The sequence below is a fragment of the Culex pipiens genome, chromosome 1 (assembly GCF_016801865.2).
Source record: "Culex pipiens pallens isolate TS chromosome 1, TS_CPP_V2, whole genome shotgun sequence".
In the NCBI taxonomy this organism is placed as follows: domain Eukaryota; kingdom Metazoa; phylum Arthropoda; class Insecta; order Diptera; family Culicidae; genus Culex; species Culex pipiens.
Window position 1 is genome coordinate 100,496,821 of NC_068937.1, and position 23,773 is coordinate 100,520,593.

General features: G+C 37.9%; 3 protein-coding genes across 3 annotated transcripts; 1 reads left to right on the forward strand and 2 right to left on the reverse strand.

Moving 5' to 3' along the window:
• The first annotated feature begins 234 nt into the window (after window positions 1-234).
• Window positions 235-1,217, forward strand: LOC120430353 (uncharacterized). The gene is made up of 2 exons (XM_039595453.2): window positions 235-470; window positions 583-1,217. The coding sequence occupies exons 1-2, from the start codon at window positions 342-344 to the stop codon at window positions 754-756; spliced, it is 303 nt and encodes a 100-aa protein (XP_039451387.1). The 5' UTR covers window positions 235-341; the 3' UTR covers window positions 757-1,217.
• Window positions 729-1,630, reverse strand: LOC120430352 (uncharacterized). The gene is made up of 4 exons (XM_039595452.2): window positions 1,250-1,630; window positions 1,062-1,189; window positions 928-1,005; window positions 729-867 (listed from the first exon to the last, which is right to left on the reverse strand). The coding sequence occupies exons 1-4, from the start codon at window positions 1,509-1,511 to the stop codon at window positions 790-792; spliced, it is 546 nt and encodes a 181-aa protein (XP_039451386.1). The 5' UTR covers window positions 1,512-1,630; the 3' UTR covers window positions 729-789.
• A 1,377-nt stretch (window positions 1,631-3,007) lies between these two features.
• On the reverse strand, window positions 3,008-14,908 carry LOC120430355 (serine protease snake-like). The gene is made up of 3 exons (XM_039595455.2): window positions 14,490-14,908; window positions 8,379-8,644; window positions 3,008-3,508 (listed from the first exon to the last, which is right to left on the reverse strand). Exons 1-3 carry the CDS (start codon window positions 14,732-14,734, stop codon window positions 3,171-3,173), a joined length of 849 nt encoding a protein of 282 aa, XP_039451389.1. The 5' UTR covers window positions 14,735-14,908; the 3' UTR covers window positions 3,008-3,170.
• Window positions 14,909-23,773: the final 8,865 nt, after the last annotated feature.

A 23,773-nucleotide genomic window follows, 5' to 3' on the forward strand; every position in this document is an offset into this window, starting at 1 on the left:
GCAGAAATTAAAAATGTATGCCCAACTTTCCGTCCGGGTGAAAAAACACTGCAAAATTACTAATTCCGCACCCAACTTTTTTTGCCTGCGGCCTGCAGTGGGTGGCTATTTTTAGCGATGAATCACATAAACAAAGCGCTGTCAAAAAAACCGTGCACAGCTGTTTCGAAGCAAGTTCGGACTGCGCTGGGCGGTATTTTGTATTTTGACAGTTGGTTAGAAAATGCGAATGACGAGGTCAAAACAGAACAGTAAACGGAATTCGAAACAGTCTGTTGCGGTGTGTGGTGGTTTGCAACGAACTTTTGTGAAACTTTTAAAATTAATTTTTAAACCCGGAAATGGACAGCTTCCAGCAATCGGAGCGCATCAAGGAGCTACAGGACCATGTGGTCACGCTTCGGCACGACATGTCCGTTTGCTACAAGCGGATGCTGATGAAGGAGTGCCAAGTAATTGCGAATAATCTGGTGAGTTTTTGAATTGTAGTGGTTGTGCTATCTTGTCGCTTGTTTAAATGTTCTAAAAAGCAAATTAAGAAAACTAATAAAAATTAAACCATTTTCTCAAAAATTCTTTCAGGCAGAAGCCAAAGTCAACTTCCCACGTCAGAACCTGGACCAGCTGCAGAACATCCGACCGGCCGATCTGAGCCGTGCGACGCAATCCATCCGGACCAACCCACCGATGCACGAAATCCTCAACCAGGCCCGCCAGCTGCAACGCTTCCAGCAGATAGACAGAAAGAAACACTAAATTTAATGGTTTGTCATGCTAATTGTATTGATTTCAATCATTCTCCAAGCTCAAAATGTTGTGCAACTCGTTGTAAATCATCTCCAAACAGTCGACGCGAGGGTTTAAGTGCTAGAAATAGAGTTCGATTAAATTGCTTCAGTTATGTTGAACGCAGAATTAAACTCTTACCTTGAGCAGCGTCACGATCGGTTGATTCTTAAATAAATTTCCTTTGGTTAAAACTGACAAACTAAAGACTACCTTAAGCTGAAATCAAAAACATACATTTATTTAATTCAAAAATTAGAGAAATCTAAACTTACATTATGAAAAACTTCGTTGATGACAACATCGTGAATGTGTTTGATTGGAATCAGTACGTTTTTGGCTCCCCCACCAATGAAATGAGTAGAATACTGCAGGGCAAAGTCTTTGACTAGAACTAAGTTTTCTGAAATAAAATAAATAATTTAAACACCAAATAAAACTCGAGATAAATCCAAGTCCTTACCATTCTTCACAATTTTAGTATAACTGTAGGCAACACCCCCCAGCAAAACCACAAAAATCCCATGAATCCACAGCTGGTTCCACCCGGTGGGGACCAGAATGAGGAACGCGTACAGAAAGAGCAGGGCCGCGGCCAGCTTCAACCGGAGCAAACGTTCCTGAACGAGCTCGGTGTTTTCGATCGACAGGTTCAGCACGTTTGGCGACTTTTGCACGATTCTGGCGTTGATTTTGCGGCCGCAGTTGGTCCAGTAGGTGCCCATTGCTCCGAAAGAGGCACGGAACTGGGCCGAACTTGCTTTGGGTGGGTTTGTTTACATCGATACTGACGCACGCAAAGGGGATTTGTTGTTGTTTTTGCGGTACAGGGTGGTTCAGAAAAATTGCTTAGAATTTTAACAAATGGCACAAGGTGATGACAAAAAGATGGGAAAGGCCCACTCAGGAAAATGGGTTAAGGTGAAATTGGATGTCGGCCATTGAAAAATTTGTATGTGACTTATATCAATTTTTAAAATTCTCGATAAAATTTTCAAAAGGCCCTATCTGCATAGGAAACCCATGAGGGATAGGTTGTTTTGAAAATTTAATCTAGATAATGACAGATTGTTTGCTTACGGCTTATTTACCGTCTGCCAAACAGAGAACTTTCTAAAGCCACCATTAGACTATCACAAACAAACAAACAAACTAGACAAGACACAAACCAAAAACGCTTCACAAACAAACAAATCAAGCAAAACAATGTAAAAGGGCCGAAGCCGAAGTGTAAACAAAGAGTCTATCCTGCTCACGTCAGTTGATGTTTACATTAGGAACGAGCAGGTTAGACTCTTTGTTAACACTTCGGCTTTGGCCCTATTATAATGTTTTATTTAATATGTAGTTTGTTTGCCCACGAGGAAAAACACGTATTTTTTCGAATGTTCAAAAATTAAAGGGGTCGTACCACCCCTCCGTCCGAGATTTCAAAAAATTTAGCAAGCTATCGTGACCAGTCACAAAAATTACACCTAAGGACAAAGTTTTACTCAAATCGAAGGGGGTTTAGGGCAACTGCTGTGTTAATTGGTTAAATCATTTGAATTTTTGGTGAATTGTTGATATACAGTCCGCAAAAACACAAATTACACTGACCAACAAAAAATGACAAAAATGACTGCGAGGTCTCCTGAAACACATGCACTTTGAATTTTCAAAAATATTTAGACAGGGCCGAATGGTTTTTCTCCAAAGTTTGTATGGAGAATTAGGGCGGTTCGTCGCTCTTGCATACAAGCAAAAAAATGCATGCAATATGTGGGAGTAGCGAACAGCACTAATTCTCCATACAAACTTTGGAGAAAAACCATTCGGCCCTGTCTAAATATTTTTGAAAAAATCAAAGTGCACGTGTTTCTGGAGACTCCAAACTTCATACATCCCCTCGAGTTGAGTCTGCGCCTGTCTGCGCAGAAATTTGGTTGGTCGGTGTTATTTTTAATCGATCCCAAACGTGCTAAATATGGTTTTAAACGAAGGAAAACTGCGTTTCAAATAGTTTTCAGTCGATTGGATTTCTGTTTCTTTTAAAATTTAGAAGTTTTTTGAAAAAATATTGCCCCCTGATTTTTTTTTTTGAATAAAAATATCATTTGTTGGAGCACGACAATAAGAACAAGAGCTAACGAGGGAGCTATTTTTTTTAGAGGGTCGTGTGTCAGAAAAACGTTGATGGTTCTCAATTATTTAAAATAAACAACATTGATTTTAGTATTTTGCGGAAAACTTATATTTTAAAATATAAAAACATTAAACATGTCATAATTTAAGCAAAAAGTGACCACCAGAGGGTGCTGCCGTTTAAGTACACAACCATCAGTCTTGTATGATTTCGAGAGCGTTTTCAGTTCTTCAGGGCATTCCAGCCTGGCGTCTTCCCCTCACTGCTTCCGCCACACGATCGACTCGATCCAGTTCATATAGTACGACACCCGGGTGTACACACCGGGCTTTCGGGCCGTTCCGCAGATGCCCCCGATGCTGGTGATGCCCACGACGTCGTAGTTGCAGTTGGGATCGCTGGACTTTAGGAACAACGGTCCACCGGAATCGCCCTCGCAGGTGTCCTTGCCCCCGGCCAGGTCACCGGCGCAAATCTGGGACGGGAGGACGCCATACTTTAGGCGGCGGGATCGGGGCGTGGACATTAGCCGGTTGCACGCGTCGTTCGGGACCACCGGAAGATCCACCTTGTGCAGTTCCGACGGTTGGTCACCATCTGTATGGGTAGGGTGGGAAATGTGATTAGTGAAATGTTAATGTACTCTCTTTGAAAAGTTCAACTTTTTTTTTTGTTGGGAATTCCAGGTCTATTAATAGTCAGGACCCGGTGCCTGCGATTCCCGTTACAGTTTATATGGAATTCCAATAAGAATGTAACAGAAAAATCAGGCATCCGGTCCAGACTGTTAAAATCAATTGGGTACTAAAGCCTTATGTAATTGTTTATGTACAACGGTAAAAAACACGATTAAAAACCATTTCTGATCACTTTTTTTTCATTTTTATGCAAAAAAAGTTATTGACAAGACAACATTTTTTCGATGGATCAACTATGGTCCCCTTGGAACGAGCTGTCAAGTAGGACCTTTTCTGTCAAGAAGGACCGCGAGGTTAATTTTTCAAAATTGATTTAAAAATCCATTTTAAACTTTTTGTGGTCGTACAAAGGGTCGTTGTACTCAGAAAAATAAGCTTTATCGTTGTGAATAATAATATCAGCAATCTAAACTTAATTTTAGGACCCAATTAGAGTTGGGATTTTTCAAAAGTTTGGGGTTTCCATCTTTGTTTCGACTCAGTTAGGCAGCTTAAGGAGCTATAAGATTAAGGCAAACGAACAAACAAACTCGCACTTGTGTGTTTGACTCGCAAACAAAGCCAAATGTATGCAGGCTGACGTTTCTGCAAACAAATGCAGGCAAACATACCAGAGCAGGCAAACTGCAAACTGTCAAATAGTTTGTTTGTTTGTCGAAGTCTAATACTTCCTTTAGTTTTATGAGACTGCCACTACATAATTCGCTTGAGATTTATTTTTTTTACATGAGAGCAGTTCTCTAGGATTTCGGTCATTCGATTTTTTTTTGTATTTTTTAATCCGACTGAAACTTTTTTGGTGCCTTCGGTATGCCCAAAAAAACCATTTTGCATCATTAGTTTGTCCATATAATTTTCCATGCAAATTTGGCAGCTGTCCATACAAAAATGATATGTGAAAATTCAAAAATCTGTATCTTTTGAAGGAATTTTTTGATCGATTTGGTGTCTTGGGCAAAGTTGTAGGTATGGATACGGACTACACTGGAAAAAAATGATACACGGTAAAAAAAATTTGGTGATTTTTTTATTTAACTTCTTATCACTAAAACTTGATTTACAAAAAAACACTATTTTTTTTTTATATGTTTTAGAGGACATAAAATGCCAACTTTTCAGAAATTTCCAGGTTGTGCAAAAAATCATTGACCGAGTTATGATTTTTTTAATCAATACTGATTTTTTCAAAAAATCGAAATTTTGGTCCCAAAAATTTTTCAACTTCATTTTTTGATGTAAAATTGAATTTGCAATCAAAAAAGTACTTAAGTGAAATTTTGATAAAGTGCACCGTTTTCAAGTTATAGCCATTTTTATGTAACTTTTTTCAAAATAGACGCAGTTTTTCATTTTTTTAAATTAGTGCACATGTTTGCCCCTAGGTTTGCCCACTTTTGAAAAAAATATTTTTGAAAAGCTGAGAAAATTCTCTATATTTTGCTTCTTCGGACTTTGTTGATACGACCTTTAGTTGCTGAGATATTGCAATGCAAAGGTTTAAAAACAGGAAAATTGATGTTTTCTAAGTCTCATCCAAACAGCCCACCATTTTTTAATGTCGATATCTCAGCAAATAATGGTCCCATTTTCAATGTTAAAATATGAAACATTTGTGAAATTTTCCGATCTTTTCGAAAACAATATTTTAAAAATTTTGAAATCAAGACTAACATTTCATAAAGGCCAAACATTCAATATTACGCCCTTTTAAAATGTTAGTCTTGATTTCAAAATTTTGAAAATATTGTTTTCGAAAAGATCGGAAATTCACAAATGTTTCATATTTTAACATTGAAAATCGGACCATTAGTTGCTGAGATATCGACATTGAAAAATGGTGGGCTGTTTGGATGAGACTTAGAAAACATCAATTTTCCTGTTTTTAAACCTTTGCATTGCCCCTCCGTGTACGCACGAGTGCAAGCAGCAGTCAAGTGCTCAGTGCTCCATCGTTTTTTCGAAATTTTTCGCCGTAATTTACCGGGATCAGCCGCGAGTTTGCTCTACCAGCATGCCAAGGGCCGGCCGTGGCCGTGGCAGTTCGAGTGCGGCCTCGAAAAACCCGCGAAGTTCGTCTACCGGCCGTGTGCAAAAAGGTAAACAAACCAACGCCGCGTCGTCCGCCATCGCGCCGGGGAGTGTGTGCGCCAAAGGATTTGACCCGAAGTTATTACACCCTAATTACCGTGTCCAGTGCCGCAGCCCTATAAGGCTCCGTTCAGCTACTTCCGGCAATCTGTCGACCGATGGCGCATCAACATCCGCCAACATTCCCACCAGTAACAAGTTCGCGAGACTGAGTGACGAGGAAAGCAACAACAACAACACCGACGGTAGCACTACCGACAACGACGACGACGATGGTCGTGCACGGAAGAAAGTGATTTCGCCAAAAAAAGTAATTACTCCAAAGGAACGACGACCACCACCAACTTTCGTTTTGGACACGTTGGCGGACGATGTTGACGAGCAGCTGGAAGGCCTCGTGTACTGCCTCAAAATAGGTAAATCGTCAGTGCAAGTGTTCACATTTGACAAAAAGAACTTCGACCTGGTTGTGGAGAAATTGAAGCGTAAAAACTTCAAATTCTACACATTCGACCCCGTGCAGAAGACCGCTGTTAAGATCGTCTTGCAGGGTTACCAAGACCGCCCGACCTCCGTCCTCAAGGAGCACCTCTTGGGTGTCGGAATAACGCCGCGAGACATAAAAGTCCTCTCGCGGAAGACAACAGTCACAGGTACACACACACTGTACCTGTTGTACTTCGATCGCGGCACCGTCAAACTTCAAGACCTGCGGCGGACTAAGGCGTTGGACGGTTTTTGGGTAAACTGGCGGTTTTACTCAAAAAATCCGACGGACGCAGCGCAAAGTCACCGATGCCAGAAATTCGGCCACGGCTCGCGGAACTGCAACCTCCGGCCCCGCTGCGTGAAGTGCGGTGAGTCACACCTCTCGGAGGTGTGCGCACTGCCACGAAAGGCGGACCTGGGGGAAAATGCAGAACAAACCAAGCCGCGCGTAAAGTGCGCGAACTGCGGCGGTAACCATACCGGTAATTACCGCGGATGCGTCGCGCGGAAGTCCTACCTCGAGGAGCAGGAAAAGAGGAAGAAGAAAGCAGCAGCGTCCCATCCTCCTCAGCGAAGTACGAGCGCAGCCGTTCCTGCAGCTGGCCAGCGTACGGTTCCAGCGGACAACCCAGCGTTCCCTCCTGGATGGGGGCGGTCGTTTGCAAGCGTGGTCGCTGCCGGTAGCGGCGATGCGACCCAGCAAGAAGTCACCGGGGAAGATCTCTTCACCCTGCCGGAGTTCTTTGCTCTCGCGGGGGAGATGATGACGCGGTTTCGGACCTGCCGTAACAAGGCGGAGCAATTTCTGGCCCTCGGGGAGCTGATGATTAAGCACATCTATAAAGGATAAAAAATTGTGATCTAGTTTTAAGCTTTCTCTATTTCTATCCCCTTTCCCTTGCAATTTTAGTAAGTTTTTTTTCTTATCTTTTTCTTACTTTCGGTAACCCCTTAACTACAAGCAACAATTGTTCCAAAATGGATTATGATGTAACACACAGCTGAAAGGAACTCCAAAACTCTGTTATGTATTCCAAAAGAACTTATTGTATATTGATAATTCACCAATAAAACCGAATTGAAAATTGAAAACCTTTGCATTGCAATATCTCAGCAACTAAAGGTCGTATCAACAAAGTCCGAAGAAGCAAAATATAGAGAATTTTCTCAGCTTTTCAAAAATATTTTTTTCAAAAGTGGGCAAACCTAGGGGCAAACATGTGCACTAATTTAAAAAAATGAAAAACTGCGACTTTTTAAAAAAAGTTACATAAAAATGGCTATAACTTGAAAACGGTGCACTTTATCAAAATTTCACTAAAGTACTTTTTGATTGCAAATTCAATTTTACATCGAAAAATGAAGTTGAAAAATTTTGCGACCAAAATTTCGATTTTTTGAAAAAATCAGTATTGATTAAAAAAATCATAACTCGGTCAATGATTTTTTGCACAACCTGGAAATTTCTGAAAAGTTGGCATTTTATGTCCTCTAAAACATATCAAAAAATAAAAAAAAATAAAAATAGTGTTTTTTTGCAAATCAAGTTTTAGTGACAAAAAGTTAAATAAAAAATCACCAATTTTTTTTTACCGTGTATCATTTTTTTCCAGTGTAGTCCGTATCCATACCTACAACTTTGCCGAAGACACCAAATCGATCAAAAAATTCCTTCAAAAGATACAGATTTTTGAAATTTCATACATCATTTTTGTATGGACAGCTGCCAAATTTGTATGGAAAATTATATGGACAAACTAATGATGCAAAATGGCTTCTTTGGGCATACCGAAGGCACCAAAAAAGTTTCAGTCGGATTAAAAAATACAAAAAATAAAATTGAAGAAAAAAGACCGATTTCGTAGAGAATTGCTCATGAGACTCATTTCATGGAGGCGCATGGTTTTACCGTCAATGCTGTAATCAAATTTACACTTATAAAAAAGCGATAATATTGTAGCAATTACTGTTTATGGTCAAAGTGGTCAACTGGTAAAACATTCAATTTCGTCGTTTACTATTTTCGATCAATTGATTCAATTGCTGGGATTCTTTCCACCGAGGAAAAAAGTACGAAAGCATCGTGACTCATCAAAAAGTACAATTGCGTTAGCGCTTTCATTGAGCGCCACCTCAGGTTAAACAAGAATCGGCATTCCACGGAAGAACAAAATCTCACACTAGGTACTCACATTGTCCCAGCTGGCCCCATCCGATGGCGGTCAGCAGTCCGTTTGCCTCCACCGGAAGTGTCTCCAGCTGCCACAGGCAGGCCGGTCGAATGAATCGACTAAACTGTACCGGTTCGGCCAACTTGGCCACCGCGATATCGTTGTACGCTTGGACGCGATTGTACCGAGGATAGTGCGTGATCCCGGCCACGGCCACATCCCGGTGGTCGCTGTCGTCCTCGGTGCTCAGGTCGTATTCGCCGAGTCGGACCAGCGTTGGAGGATCCCTGGGGGAGAAATTGACAATTGAGTTGATTATTGTGGGACTTTTCACGACTAGGTAATTTCGTGCAAAATGTTTTTTCACTGAATAATCATTTTTCTTTTTTTCTATAATTTTGCGCATTCTTCATTTTACAAAATTTTAACTGAATCGATCAGAAAATTCTAAACATGGATCGTTTCCCCCGATTTGCCAAGTTACAACGATAAATGGTTCGGAACCGAATGACTTTTGAGTTAAGTGGCATGCCAGGCATGTCAGAGAACTATTCTTAATAACTTTTTTAATTTTCATGTAAAAAATGACAAGTTGACATTTTGCGATAGATCAACTAAGGTCCCCTTGGAACCAACTGTCAAGTAAAATACTGTCTTCCAAGAAAGGCAGCGATTCGAATTTTCCAAAATTAATCCAAAAATCCATTTTTAACATATCGATTTGTTGTCTTCAGCAAAGTTATAGGTATTGCTTAGGACTTCTCAGAAAAAGTAGTTACTTTAAATAAAAATGTTTTTTTTTTTTAATTCGACATGTCACACAAAACGATAAATTCAGTAAAATAATTATTTTTTTGAAAATTCATATTTTTCAATATGTTTTAGAAGGCACAAGTTGGTCAAAATTCATTTGGCAGTGTTTCCAATTTTTCCAAAAAGGCATGATTTTAAAATCTGTGAAAAAAGTCGAATAAAATTTTAATTTGTAAAACCAAATTTGCAATCGAAAATAAGTTTACAGAAATGTCGATGTCGATATCGATTATATTCAATTGTTTTATTATTGATCAATAAATAAGTGGCTTCTGAAAGAAAAGCAAACAGGACACATCTAGTTTTTTTTAAAGGTCCAATAAACAATGTTTTCAATTTCAATTTCAATTCGGTTTTATTGGTGAATTATCAATAAACAATAAGTTCTATTGGAATACATAACAGAGTTTTGGAGTTCCTTTCAGCTGTGTGTTACATCATAATCCATTTTGGAACAATTGTTGCTTGTAGTTAAGGGGTTACCGAAAGTAAGAAAAAGATAAGAAAAAAAAAACTTACTAAAATTGCAAGGGAAAGGGGATAGAAATAGAGAAAGCTTAAAACTAGATCACAATTTTTTATCCTTTATAGATGTGCTTGATCATTAATTCCCCGAGGGCTAGAAATTGCTCCGCCTTGTTACGGCAGCTCCGGAACCGCGTCATCATCTCCCCCGCGAGAGCAAAGAACTCCGGCAGGGTAAAGAGATCTTCCCCGGTGACTTCTTGCTGGGCCGCATTGCCGCTACCGGCAGCGACCACGCTGGCAAACGATCGCCCCCAGCCAGGAGGGAACGCTGAATTGTCCGCTGGAACCGTTCGCTGGCCAGCTGCAGGAACGGCTGCACTCGTACTTCGCTGAGAAGGGTGGGACGCTGCTGCTTTCTTCTTCCTCTTTTCCTGCTCCTCGAGGTAGGACTTGCGCGCGACGCATCCGCGGTAATTACCGGTATGGTTACCGCCGCAGTTCGCGCACTTTACGCGCGGCTTGGTTTGTTCTGCGTTTTCCCCCAAGTCCGCCTTTCGTGGCAGTGCGCACACCTCCGAGAGGTGTGACTCACCGCACTTCACGCAGCGGGGCCGGAGGTTGCAGTTCCGCGAGCCGTGGCCGAATTTCTGGCAACGGTGGCATTGCGCTAAACAATGTTTTCATTTTTAGCTTTATGGGTGTTTTTGAAACCGCCTTAAGTCAGGAGAATTCAAATACACCCAAACCAAAAAATGATCATTTTGTTTATTGGACCTTATTAACAAAATTCCTGAAATGAAGTTTTCTTCACATCACTCGATATTTTTTGGTGAAGGGACGTGACATTTTTCGGTCTATTTTCAAAAAGAATATTTTTAAATCAACTCTAACATTCGAAAAGGCCTAAAAATACTTAAAATGGTCACATCAAATGTAATGGTTGTTTTGAAATTTTTGAAATATGGTAGTGATCAATTTAAAGAATTTTCGAAATAGATTGCTCGTAAGTTGATTGACTCCCGATTCAAAAAAGGCTTAGGACCTGTGAAATAGCAATCCCAAAAAAATATCTAAGTCTTTGAACGTGCATTTCGTAAAATTGACCATTTCACCCTCAAAAAAACTTCTTATACATCATTTTCCAAAATTGGTTATTTTTTCGATTTGCCCATTTCTCTAAATTGGACATTTCTAGATTAAATTTTCAAAACAACCTATCCCTCATGGGTTTCCTATGCAGATAGGGCCTTTTGAAAATTTAATCGAGATTTCATAGAATGGGTCGTACCACCAAATAAATCATTTACAGTCGACTCTCTGGTTGTCGATTACCGATTCCTCGATCAAACTTCCTGTTTCGATTAATTCTTTAGTTCGTTTAGGTATCATGCTTTGATTTTTTGATTCGACGGTCCTTTCAAAACCGACACAGAGAGAATTCACTTTATTTAAATTGTGACTTCACAGATAAACAGACGTAAATCTCCTTTTAAATCCATCAAACAATAATTATACAGTCAATTTGAAAAGTTTAAAATACACCACAGAAAATTTGAACTCACCCAAGGCTCATTTACATGCGTTCAAAAGTTGATTGTAACTAATGGCTCTAGTGAGGAGTAATTGATGATTTTTTGATAAAAATGTTCAATCCAAACGTCAGTTATTCAGTGTTGACATTTTCTTATGATCACTACCGTCACTATCCAATGATCACTTCTACGAATTTAACTCTTTGACCAATTAAAAACAGTAGCAATTGGATCCTTACATTGAATTTAGATTGTTGATATAATAAGTGAATATTGAGAGATATTTTTGGTTTGCGACCTTTCTTGACAGAAAGTATCGTGTTTGACATCTCGTTTTGTGGAGCCACAGTTGATTAATCGAATCACTGTCTTTTTCCATTGTTTTATACTTGGTTAAATACTTTTCGTGAAAATCAGATTTTTTTTAAAAGACATTGTTTTTAGGATCACGGAAAGGGGATCCATCGCCAAATCAGCAGAAGGATTTTCCTGGTTAGGTTTTGCTGATATTTGCGAAAAATTTCACTAAACTAGCGAAATTTTTCGCTGAGACCAGCGGCTGAGCAAAATCAAATCCAGCAACATAGTTCTGCTGGTTTGTTTTCGCTAATTACTGGCAAACATATTTGACAGCAGAAATTCTAGCGAAACTTTTCGCTGTTTACAGCGTAGATCTCCACAACTGTGGCAGAAATTCTACTGTAAGAGGTAGCTGCAGAAATGACAGTTGTCATTTTCATCTCCGAGTTGATTGATGGAACTCAACAAGCTTTTGAAACTAAGTGAAAATAAAAAGCAAAATTTGTGTAGTGGGGTGGTAGCAGGGGGGCGACATCTATATCTCACTACAGGCAGCTCGCCAGTAGCCAACACAAGCTGTCAACTTCGGCACCAGAACAAAAGGGAAATGTCAACTTCGGCTCCAGCACAAAAGAACAGCTGTTCGTTACGGAACCAAAACAAAGCAACTGCGCACTATAAAAAAAAAGTACAAAAACTGGAGGCATAAAATGGAAATAAAATAATCATTGTTTTTATGTAAAATTTTACCGCAATGTACGTTTAAAAGTTAGTGTATGTTTGTGAGGTGATTTTTATCAATTTATTTGCAAAATAAACTACTAAAGTAGAGATTATTAAGCACACATCGAGCCGATGACCTCATTTAAAGTTGTACTTTTATTACATGAAACGTTTAACTTAACTACTGTGTAATTTGACTTTTACTACAGTAATTCTTATAACAAAAATTGAATTATTAATAAAAGAAATATTTTTGTTTTCACTGTGCGCAGTTTGCGCGCGTTATCAATCTCAATCACCCAAGATGGCGGCCTTTAGCATCCCCCTGGGTGGTAGAGTGCAGTGAAATCGACCACTCACTTGAAATTTCATGTTCTCACAGTGCCGGTTTATCAAATCAACAAATCCAACGCGTAAGTAAGCAAAAACCATGAAGGGGGAATTTATTTGCAAACATGACATGTGTTACGAAATCTGCAGGGCCCCGGCGATGGCCTGATATGAGCTACCGAACAACATTGGCAATATGGCGTCGTTTGTTTACAAACATGGGATTGTTTGTGGACGAACCGAAAAATTAACATTTTAGTAAACAAATTTATAACCATTGTGCAATAACATTAAGCCTTACAAAACACACAAAATTTCGTTAAATTCTAGACCAGAATTTGTTTTATTATTATTTTTCAATTCAAACCTCTTTTATCGAGATTCTGATCAAGATTGCACATCAAATCATCGTGCCTTTAGTGTATCTTTAGTTTTCACATCGATTCGCTGTAGATTCGTGTTTAAATTTTGAAATTTAGCATAAATTAAAATAAGTAGCAAAATTCCCAAGTTCAGCCGTGTGCAACAATTTCCACATCACCCATGCGGGAAACCGATAATGGGGTAATTCATGAGTTCCAAACTGTCAAAATTCCAAAACGTCATTGCCAATCTTCGGTTCGCTGCTTTTGTTCGTGTTTGAAGTTTCGGGCCGAGACTCTGGAAATCTGCAAAAAAAAAACGCTAGCAATGATAACAGTTTCTCCCAAGACCAGCAGAATAATTTTATGGTTTATTTTGACACGAGCTGCTGCCGCCGGAAAAAAAACCAGACGTCAGCGAAACAAAACGCTGATCCAGTGCCAAAATGCGCTGAACCATCGAAAAAACCCACTGGACCAGCGCATTGTCTCCCGAAACGAGCAGAAGAATCTCCTGGTTGATTATGGAATCTGGAAGCTTCTCATGAACCAGCAGAACTAATCGCTGATTCTAGCGAAACTTATCCCCCAAGCAGTGAAAATTTTCACTGAACAAGTAAATGTTTTCGCTGTTTCTATCAAATTTGACTGACTTCCAAACCAGCGAAAAAATTTAGCGATTCCAGGTAATTTTTCTGCAGGCTGAGAAATTAGCGACTTTTTTCGCTAGTTTTAGCGGATTTTATCACGTTATCACGTCACATAAAACAAGTCACACTTCCAACTTTATAATTTTCTAAAATTGTAAGAATTCTTCTTTCCAATGCCTTTTAAAAAACAAAAATTGGTTGAAAATGGTTAATGTTTGTGGCTTCTGCCTCAAAAGCAGAAGGTTCAGGGATCAAATCCCGGTCGGTTCCTTTGAAATTTGGAATCAGGAAATTGAACCTTGAATATGAACAAAAAACCTTTAAGAATCAGGTGGGATTCGAACTCACACCTTTGGATTGATGGTCTCACAACATATCAAACCATTATACAACTACTAACACCGTCTCAAAAACAGCCCAGGGCCATCTCATATACTCATGAACTGGAAGAGGGAGTCCAGCACCCATACTCGTATGTTAAAAGTTAGGGAATTTCATGAAATATAAGCCTACGGTATTAACTTTTTGACCAATCGCAGTTTTTCTCATACGAGTTTTACGATTTTTCTGTACACAGAAAAAAAAAATTATGGTAATATTCATTAGAAAATGGTGACAGATTTTGTGTAAAAAAAAAAATGAATTATTTTACATCAGAAATTGGTGAATATTTATCAGTTTCTGATGAATATTCATCAGGTTCTCATTTTACACACTTTTTAGGTAATATTACTCAAATAAGAGGTTATATTCAACCATCTAAATTGTGAACCTTTCAAAATTCAACTTTTTTTTTCTGTGTAACAAACATTTTACAACGTTAGTTTTTGACCTGTAGTGCCGTCTTTTTGGCCTCAATTTTTACATATTCGGAATCTCGGGAAATTCTACGTAAGTTTGAAGTATTGCAGTTGTAAATCTGATTGGAAAAATGCCATATTTTTAACAACTTACGACATCTGGCTGTTGGCGCAGTGCGCCGCCGTTAGCACGAACCGATCCGAGATCAGCGTTCCCCCGCAAAACCACTCAATCCCGGAGTCATTCCCGCCGATCCGCTGGGTTCGTCCCAGCGCGGCCATATGCGGAAATTCACCAACGTTGGTCTTCCAACCGCCAACGAGGTACTCCGTCAACAGGAAAGCCCTGGCACCGCCGCCGCTCAAAATCACCACAACTAAGCACAAGGTCCTCAACATCCTGAAAGCACGGATCTGTATCGCGGATCTTCGGTACTTCACTCGAAAAAACTTCACAACCTCTCTCGCGCGTATCAACCTCAACAACGTCCAAAATCGACCAACTTCGTTCACTTGCGCGCTCGGAATGATTCACGAGTTGGCGTTTGACTAGAGGAGAACCGCCGCCGACGTTGCGAGCAAGAGTAGTACTTCTGTCTCATTAGCTCGTAGCATGTACTATGGAGATTACGGACGACCGATCTGATGCTCCTCAACTCCCTCCCACCAAAGCTTTCCGCGCAAAGTTCCACCGTCAGAATCTTCTCTAGCTCTCATGCCGGCGCGAAAGCTCGCAGACTCCGAGAGCAGACAGACAGGTCGCGCCGTAATCTCCCGTGCTCGCGCTCGGCGTAATCAATGGACGTTATTATTTGATGCGCGAAATTTGGAAAGAACAAACAGCAATATTGTGATCTAAGTTTTGCACGAACAGAAAAGACATACGGTTGTGGGCGATTTGGGTATACTATGGAATGTTGACGACTTTTTTAAATCATTTTATGGAAAAAATATTTACTTTAATAAAATGAACTTTCAAGCTTCTTCATTTAGTACACCCAAACCAATGATTGCTGTAAAGCGAAGCTAAGCAACTAAAAAGTGACCAACTACCAAGAAGTGCTACCGTCATCTGGGGCGAATCGGGACTACAGTCTGAATAGGGACAGCAGCGTTTAGAGCACTTAAATTTGGAAATGGATGTCCACATTTTGTTGGTCTGAGTCTGTTCTATCTGAAACCTACCAGAAAAATTAAAATATTGTGCTCTAATATGGTTAAAACTGCTGTCCCAATTCGCCCCATGTGTCCCAATTCGCCCCAGTTGACGGTACTATAGTGTTCCAAATTTTAACCATTTACGAATGATCTTCTTGAAAATGTACTTGTACAAAACATTTTTGATGTGATTCTTACATTTTAGACCAATTTCCAGCACGCTGTATCTTTTGACAATAGCAAGTGTAACACAATTTTTTGTCCGGGAAACTTTTAAAGCATAATTTAAGTTTCAACCCTTATATAAAGGGTTTTATTTTCAGAATCAGAATTCAAAAAAATAAAGCTGCTGAAAATTTAAATTTTCATTGAAAGAACCAGTGATACGACAGAAAAAAAATCACAGTAATATTACAATATTACAAAAATGTGTAATTTACATCAGGAACATGTGAAATTTTCATCAGTTTCACATTTTTAAACATTTTTTTATTTAAAGTTACTAAAAAAAGAGGCAACCAACAAAATTTTCTTTTCATAAATTCATTAATATTAAGCTAATTGTCGGTAATGTCAAATGTAATAATGTTTAAACGTGCACAGCAACCATGGAAGTTGTTGCATTCTGTTGTTAAAATTGACAAACTCTTGGACCCAATCCTGCTACATTTATAATATATTGATAGTTCCTGAAGTTTTGCAGGTACTAAAATGTCTGTAACGAAAATCTTGGTGCAAACGGCTCTGGATGATGTGCACTGTTAAAGCATTTTGTTGTACTTTTTGCTTGAAAATTTTAAAAACGGAAAAAATAAATTTATTTTTTTTAAACGAAAAAAGTGAAAACTATAGACTAATCGACAGACTCAAAAAAGATTTTAACCCGCCAAATCCCGTAGGTCAAAAAATTTTGATCAAATGGTTTATGTGTTTAGGCTTGAATTTTGAAGATTTTGTGATAAATTTATGGTTGTAAAATAAATTCAAGAAGACCAGTTTTACTGAAATTTTTACCATCAAAAATTGTATGTTCCAAAAACAACGAGAAAACATAAAAATGCTCTGCGCGGTGTGAAAATGAGTCAAGTGTCCACCTTTGTGATGAATATTATCAAACAAATGTTGAGAAACCTGTTGCAAGTTGTTGAAAAAGTTTGGCATATTCAGTAATGTAAAATTTAAAATAATGTAATCCGTCACCGGTGTCATGCAGTAAGACTTTTATTTGGTTAGTTATTCCGGTTAGTCATCTGCATTCAGATGAAACTGCAATTTGGTCTAATGGTTGCAGTTTCACGTGTTCCATGGAAACGACAAAACGACATCAGAGAAAATAAATTTAATAATAGCGCTATTATTGTATGAAATGTCATAGGAGTGCATTATGACATCGGATCGTCTCAGATAAATGATATATTGTTGGTTCAGTCACAGACAGTCGTTATATTCCTGATTTAATCAAACCATCCACCCCCAGCCAGGTCTTTTGTGGTCTCTATAGAGGAGAAAAGCAACTCGCTACAAAATTTTGAGGCTAGGAATTGTGACAGGTATGATTTTCATAAAGTATTCGCCTCCTTTTTTCTCCCACAGAAAACTGGGGACGAAGTAGCTGTCAAACAAGGCCAAACTTTTAAAGTCACTCACAAAATGAACTTTGAGTGATTTGAGTTCATTTCTGACGTCACGATTTTTTCCTCTATAGAGTTATCTACCTGCGCATGTATTGCGTGTACGTACACGATGGATTTCTAGGTTAAAATTTGTACCCGACAGTAAAAACAAATGGTAAGCTAGTGTGCGTGAGATCGGCCTTAGATAACTCTATTGCAAGTTTCTGCTCGAACCATGAAGTCCGAAGGCTAGAATGGGGAGTGGTTTAGTATTTTTCCATACATTGACAATATTTTGATGAATGTGAGCAATTCTCTATAGATCGTCCGATTTCGAACAAAGAAGCTCTTTTGTGTCATTGGTTCACCCATACAAGTCTCCATACAATTTTGGCAGCTGTCCATACAAAAATGGTTCGTAAATATTCAAACAGCTGTAACTTTTGAGTGAATTTTCTGATCAATTTGGTGTCTTGGGCAAATTTGTAGGCATTGTTGAGTACTATTGAGAAAAAAATAGGTACACGGAAAAAAAATTGCCGGTTTTTTAATTATCTTTTTTTTCACAAAAACTCAATTTCCCAAAATACCTTTTTTTTTATTTTCGAGATTTTTTTATGTGTTTCAGGGGACAAACACCCGCAACTTAATATTAAATGTTTGGCCCTTTTGAAATGTTAGTCTTGATTCAAAAAATTTAAAAACATTGTTTTCGAAAAGACCGGAAAATTTTACGAATGTTTTATGTTTTAACATTGAAAATCCTTTCCTATTAAAAAGAGTTACTACTACTCATTGATGAAATCGAATTAAGTTTACAGCCATTCATAATTTGTTTACATTTCAAGTCATCTTTGCATACCACCACAACAGCGACAGAACGTGCCCTGCCCGCTCGGAAGCAATCTTACGCGCCGTAAGCCACGTGCTTCATCACTATCAGATTCTGCGAGGCGTCGCGACGATGCCGTCATCAAACGTCTACGACGTCGTTGCAATTCTTCCCAAGCCGTTGTGCTTTCGTCATCGTCGGCACTTCTCTCTCTTTCTCCTTAAATGTGGAAGCTCTCTCTGATGCAAAGCGGACTCTAAATTACTCAGCGAGCTTTCCGTGAACGGTTCTTGAGTTGCGTTGAGCAACTTTGCTGTGAGGCCGGCGCGCGAAGCCGCGAAACGGACGCAAATCTGAGAAAAAATAAGCCGTGTCCTTCCTATGGGTAGAGCTTGCCGGTTGGGGTAATGTGGCAATTGTTAACATTTAAGTGTGACATTTCAAAAGGGAAATAATAAGTTTTGAGCCCTTTTGAGTTTTTAGTTTTTAGCTAATTGTGCAACAATTAGTTAAACTGCCCTCCTTAGACAAGCCTTCAACTATATAAATAGTGTTTGATGCTTTCGGTGAGCCACGTTCCGTCCCGACCAGGTTTTTTGATTCTCTCACGAAATCGATCATTTGCGCGCTGATAGCAAGTGGTTTTGGCCTTTCAAAAGGATGAGTCACAAATTCTCCCTCTCGCGTCAGACATCATGGCTAGGAGGCCTAGGTTTGGGGGCAGGTGCATGTTTATTTTTTTTTTGTATTATTTATTTTGAGAGTAAGAGCGAGAGACCCCGTACTTGCGGAGAGGAATGCCGGCGATGTCCGGTTCGCACGCGTGCTCGTTTGTGGGCATTATTATTACTTGCATGGCAAGGCGGCACATGGACCAGTTCTTGTGCGATCAAGTCCATTCAGGTTCATCACCTCAATGAAATCGCGGTGATTCATTCCAAATGTGCACACACAGGCACACGCATATCTTTGCCGGTTTTGTTTTGGTTTGAATTTTTTGACGGCGTGACTCGTCTTTAAGGTGGCAAAATTAGCTTGAGGTAATAAAATCAATCGAAATTGAGCGATTTGCGATATTAAGGTTGTTAAATTTTTATAACCATTCGTGACACCTGGTTGTTTGTTCTGGTACCGGAATATTGCGATTTTTTATTTGGTTTGAGTTTAAGGTTTTTAACCTGTATGATAAATGGTTTAAATCTTTACTTTTAAAAAGATTGACATTTGGGATAGAATCTAACGGTTTTAAGTTAGGTTGACATATGTTTAAAAAACAACTCTGGAGTTTTTTTTGGGATTCCCTATGTTTATTGGGGCTTTTCAATTATCTAGAACTGATAACTGCACGGTGGGTAAGAAGCTAGGTAAGAAGTGGATTATTATGCAACTTGCATGCACCTCGGAAATTTCTCCTGGAGATTGTTGGGGGGACTATTCTGAGTCAGAAAAATCGATTCCCAAAATATTCTGTCGGTGAAAACTGATTTTATCTCAATTTGAAGTTAAAAAATGTAATATATCACCTAAAACCTCAAAAATACGTCTAAAATATCGGTCTAACTCTGGAAAAGATGTAAATTTTCATCAAAATATCAATTCTTAGTTCCCAAAATATAATCCTGACAATCAAGCTCATATTTGGGATTTGAGCTCAGTACACCCACCGGAACCAGCCCCTGAATTTCCGCCAAAAAGTATTTTTTGTTACATCCTACTGAGTGATCGTAGTAGCTGTTTATAACAGTAATGAGTTAAATATCGAATAATTTTGAAAATTGGGAACAATTTTCTCACTAAAATAGACATAACTTTACTTAAAATGGATAAAATGTCATACTTTTTTCTGCAAAATTGCTCTTTATTTTGTTTGCGAGAATGCTACAACAGTTTTTGAATTCAGACATGACAGTTTATTTACCAGAGCAAATTGAAAATATTTTTTTAGAAATAACACTATTATACACCCCCTGATGACGCTGGGACTCAAGTAATGGACAGATTTAAGGTGTACTATGTCAGGAATATATTTTGGGAACTAAGAATTGATATCTTGATTAAAATTTACATCTTTGCCCAGAGTTAGACCGAGATTTTAGACGTATTTTTGAGGTTTTAGGTGATATATTACACAGAAAAAAAAATGATGGTAATATTCATCAGGAAATGGTGACAGATTTTGTGGCTAAAAAAATGATGAATTTTACCCTAGGAAATGATGAATTTTCATCAGTTTTTGATGAATATTCATCAGGTTCACATTTTTACACATTTTTTATGTAATATTACTCAAAAAAAGAGGTAATATTCAACCTACCAAATTTTCAACATTCCAAAATTCAACTTTTTTTTCTGTGTAGGTTTTTTAACTTCAAATCGAGATAAAATCAGTTTTCACCGAAAGAATATTTTGGAAAGCGATTTTTCTGACTCAGAATAGTCCCCCCAACAATCTCCAGGAGGAATTTCCGAGGTGCATGCAAGTTGCATAATAATCCACATCTTAACCACCGTGAACTGATCAGATTTTTCTATTTTAAGCAATTAAAGTACGCGTTTTTCTCGGAACGTGCGACAAGATACCACGACAACGTCGAAATACATTATATGTTAAGACTCGAAACCTCACCATTTGGGCGTCTCACCAACCAAATCCGTTTACTACAGCAAAAATATCAATGGTTTAAATTCCATGCACCTAACACAATAGTGTAATTTATTTAACTATTTGTTCAACCATTTAACTCTGATGATTTTTGAATTTCTTTTTCTCTTCAGTATTTTGCTAACCAATTATTTGACTTTACTCTAAATCGACGTAGCATTTTTGAGCCCATGGTTGTTGTTTTTAGAAATTTTGGTCTATTGAAAAGTATTTATTTGTATTGTTTACTATAAAACTTTTTGTTGAGATTATCAATAATGTTTACGTTGTGTTTACTGAAGTTCGGGTTCGTATGCTTGGACAAGTCGTTGGTTCCACGTGCTTCTGATTTGACTTCTCGGGACGCAGAGTTGTCGCGGTTCGGTCTTGAGAGGAGCAGCAAGCAGTGACCCCAAGTGACTTTCCGTGGACACGGGAATTTGACTGGCAAGCGGGTCGTACTTTGACAAGAGAAGACATTTGCTGAAAGGGACGGTGCCCCACAAGAGAAGTAATCCTTGGAGGCCGATGATTTCGGCTGGAAATGTTTTCTTTTGAGGGCGTCTGCGGGCGCACGGAGAAAACTTCTTTGGACGAAGCAGCTGGAGTGTGCAAAGGCCTACCAAACTGTTCCATCTGCTGCTGGAAGGATCTTTTTCAAATGTATCTTTTTAAATGTTTCACTATTTTTCTCGTTTTTCAAAAATCTTCTCTTCTAACTTTTGATTTTTTTTAAACTATCAAAATTCTCGTTGAAATAGTCAGTTTTTCTTGCCAAAATTCCCTACAATCTCTTTATTTATTTCTTCAACTAAAAAAAAAACCCTGTACTTTACGCTCTGTCTTATTAAAAATGTTCATTGATTTTTTTTTCAGCTTGTATTTAAGGTACTTAAATATATAAAATCCATTTATTATATTCCATTGAATTAAAAATTATTTCACCGAACAAAATAAAAAACTGTAAAATTTTAATTACGAGCCACGGTTTCAACATTTTAATAAAAAAAAGTATCTTAAAATACATTATAACGTCATGATTCGAAATCCGGACACTTAGTAGCACATCATTTTCGTTATAGCTGACAAAAAATCATGTAATTAGTTGGAAATGAAGAAATATCATCAGGATGTAGTATTAACAGTCAGTTTTAAGAGAATGCATGCAAAATATGTCTTTTCTAACTATTTTTCATCAGAATTTTAAAATAAAATGACTTGTTGTGCTTCGAATCCCGGACACTGATATAAGCTGGTTCGAAATACGGACACTTTTGCTTCAAATTCCGGACACTCGTTTTTGCTAATGAATCGCACAATTTGGACTGAAATGTTAGTGAATGGCAATCTTTAGGTCTCAAATAAGCTGTTAACATCAAAACAATCGATATTTTGCTACGATTTAAGAAAATCAAAACCATAAATTTCTTCTTTGCCTTCCCGGTGCTTCGGACGCCTATGCAATATTTCACGTGAAATGTTCGCATTTTTAGTAATCTTATAATTTTATTTTATTTTATTGTTTTGACATTAACTACAGCGTTCCAACAAACTTTAAATGAAAGTTGGTGTTAGAATTCATCAAATAACACAGTTTGGCAATAATTATGCGAACTCATATCCAAATAATTGATAAAACAAGATGAGGTGTCCGGGTTTCGAAGCGTCCGGGAATTCGAATCATGACATTACATCTGTTTAGTTGTTTTGCAATCATTAGTTGAGCATTATGAGCAATTCTCTACACAGAAAAAAAAAGTTGAATTTTGGAATGTTGAAAATTTGGTAGGTTGAATATTACCTCTTTATTTGTGTAATATTACATAAAAAATGTGTAAAAATGTGAACCTGATGAACATTCATCAAAAACTGATGAAAATTCATCATTTTCTGTGGTAAAATTTATCATTTATTTTGCCACAAAATCTGTCACCATTTCCTGATGAATATTACCATCATTTTTTTTTCTGTGTACAAAATCGGCCGATTTCGACCATTTTTATTTTTGTATTTTTTGATTTGGCTCAAACTTTGTGGGGGCCTTCCCTATGACCAAAGAAGTTATTTTGTGTTATTGGTTCACCCATACAAGTCTCCATACAATTTTGGCAGCTGTCCATACAAAAATACGTAAATATTTAAACAGCTGTAACTTTTGAGTGAATTTTCTGATCAATTTGGTGTCTTGAGCAAAGTTGTAGGTATTGTTGAGGACTATTGAGAAAAAATAGGGACATGAAAAAAAAATTTGCCGATTTTTTTACTTTAACATTTTTTTACAAAAACTCAATTTCCCAAAATACATATTTTTTTGATTTTCGAGATTTGTTTCAAAAAGATCGGAAAATTCCACGAATGTTTCATGTTTCAACATTGGAAATTGGACTATTAGTTGCTGAGATATCGACATTAGAAAATGGTGGGTTGTTTGGGTGAGACTTAGAAAACTTCAATTTTCATGTTTCTTTTTCTTTAAGCCGCTGTATCTCAGCAACCAGAGGTCCAATCTTCAATGTCTCTTAGAAAATTTCATAGAAAATTTTCTGAACTTTTAAAAAAATATATTTTTAGAAATGTTCACTCATGGTCACTATTTTTAAAAATCGAAAAACTGCCAAATTTTCGTTAAAATCAAACTCTCGGTGGCTATATCTTGAAAAATGTGTATAATACTTTTCGATTGCAAATTCAATTTTACATAAAAAAAATTAGGTAAATTTTTTTTGGTATAAAATTTCGATTTTTTCCAAAAATCACTATTTTTAAAAAAATGTATAACTCGGCGGCAGATTTTTTGACCATACTCCTCTATAGCTCAAAAATTGCGGGTTTTTGTCCCCTAAAACATTTACAAAAATTTCGAAAATCAAAAAAGTACGGATTTTGGGAAATTGAGTTTTTGTGAAAAAATGTTAATAAAATTTTTTTTTCCGTGTCCCTATTTTTTCTCAATAGTCCTTAACAATACCTACAACTTTGCCCAAGACACCAAATTGATCAGAAAATTCACTCAAAAGTTACAGCTGTTTAAATATTTACGTACCATTTTTGTATGGACAGCTGCCAAAATTGTATGGAGACTTGTATGGGTGAACCAATAACACAAAATAGCTTCTTTGGTCATAGGGAAGGCCCCCACAAAGTTTGAGCCAAATCAAAAAATACAAAAATAAAATCGATTTCCGGTTTTGGTA

Bases quoted from the DNA above. Each gene is read 5' to 3' on its own strand.
- LOC120430353 (XM_039595453.2), top strand. From the start codon at position 342: ATGGACAGCTTCCAGCAATCGGAGCGCATCAAGGAGCTACAGGACCAT. The intron at 471-582 runs GTGAGTTTTTGA...AAATTCTTTCAG, and splicing joins AAGTAATTGCGAATAATCTG to GCAGAAGCCAAAGTCAACTT.
- LOC120430355 (XM_039595455.2), bottom strand. From the start codon at position 14,734: ATGTTGAGGACCTTGTGCTTAGTTGTGGTGATTTTGAGCGGCGGCGGT. The intron at 8,645-14,489 runs GTAAGTTGTTAA...TTTCTCCCCCAG, and splicing joins TGCGCCAACAGCCAGATGTC to GGATCCTCCAACGCTGGTCC. The intron at 3,509-8,378 runs GTGAGTACCTAG...CTACCCATACAG, and splicing joins ATGGGGCCAGCTGGGACAAT to ATGGTGACCAACCGTCGGAA.
- LOC120430352 (XM_039595452.2), bottom strand. From the start codon at position 1,511: ATGGGCACCTACTGGACCAACTGCGGCCGCAAAATCAACGCCAGAATC. The intron at 1,190-1,249 runs GTAAGGACTTGG...ATTTTATTTCAG, and splicing joins TACTAAAATTGTGAAGAATG to AAAACTTAGTTCTAGTCAAA. The intron at 868-927 runs GTAAGAGTTTAA...CTCTATTTCTAG, and splicing joins CGATCGTGACGCTGCTCAAG to CACTTAAACCCTCGCGTCGA.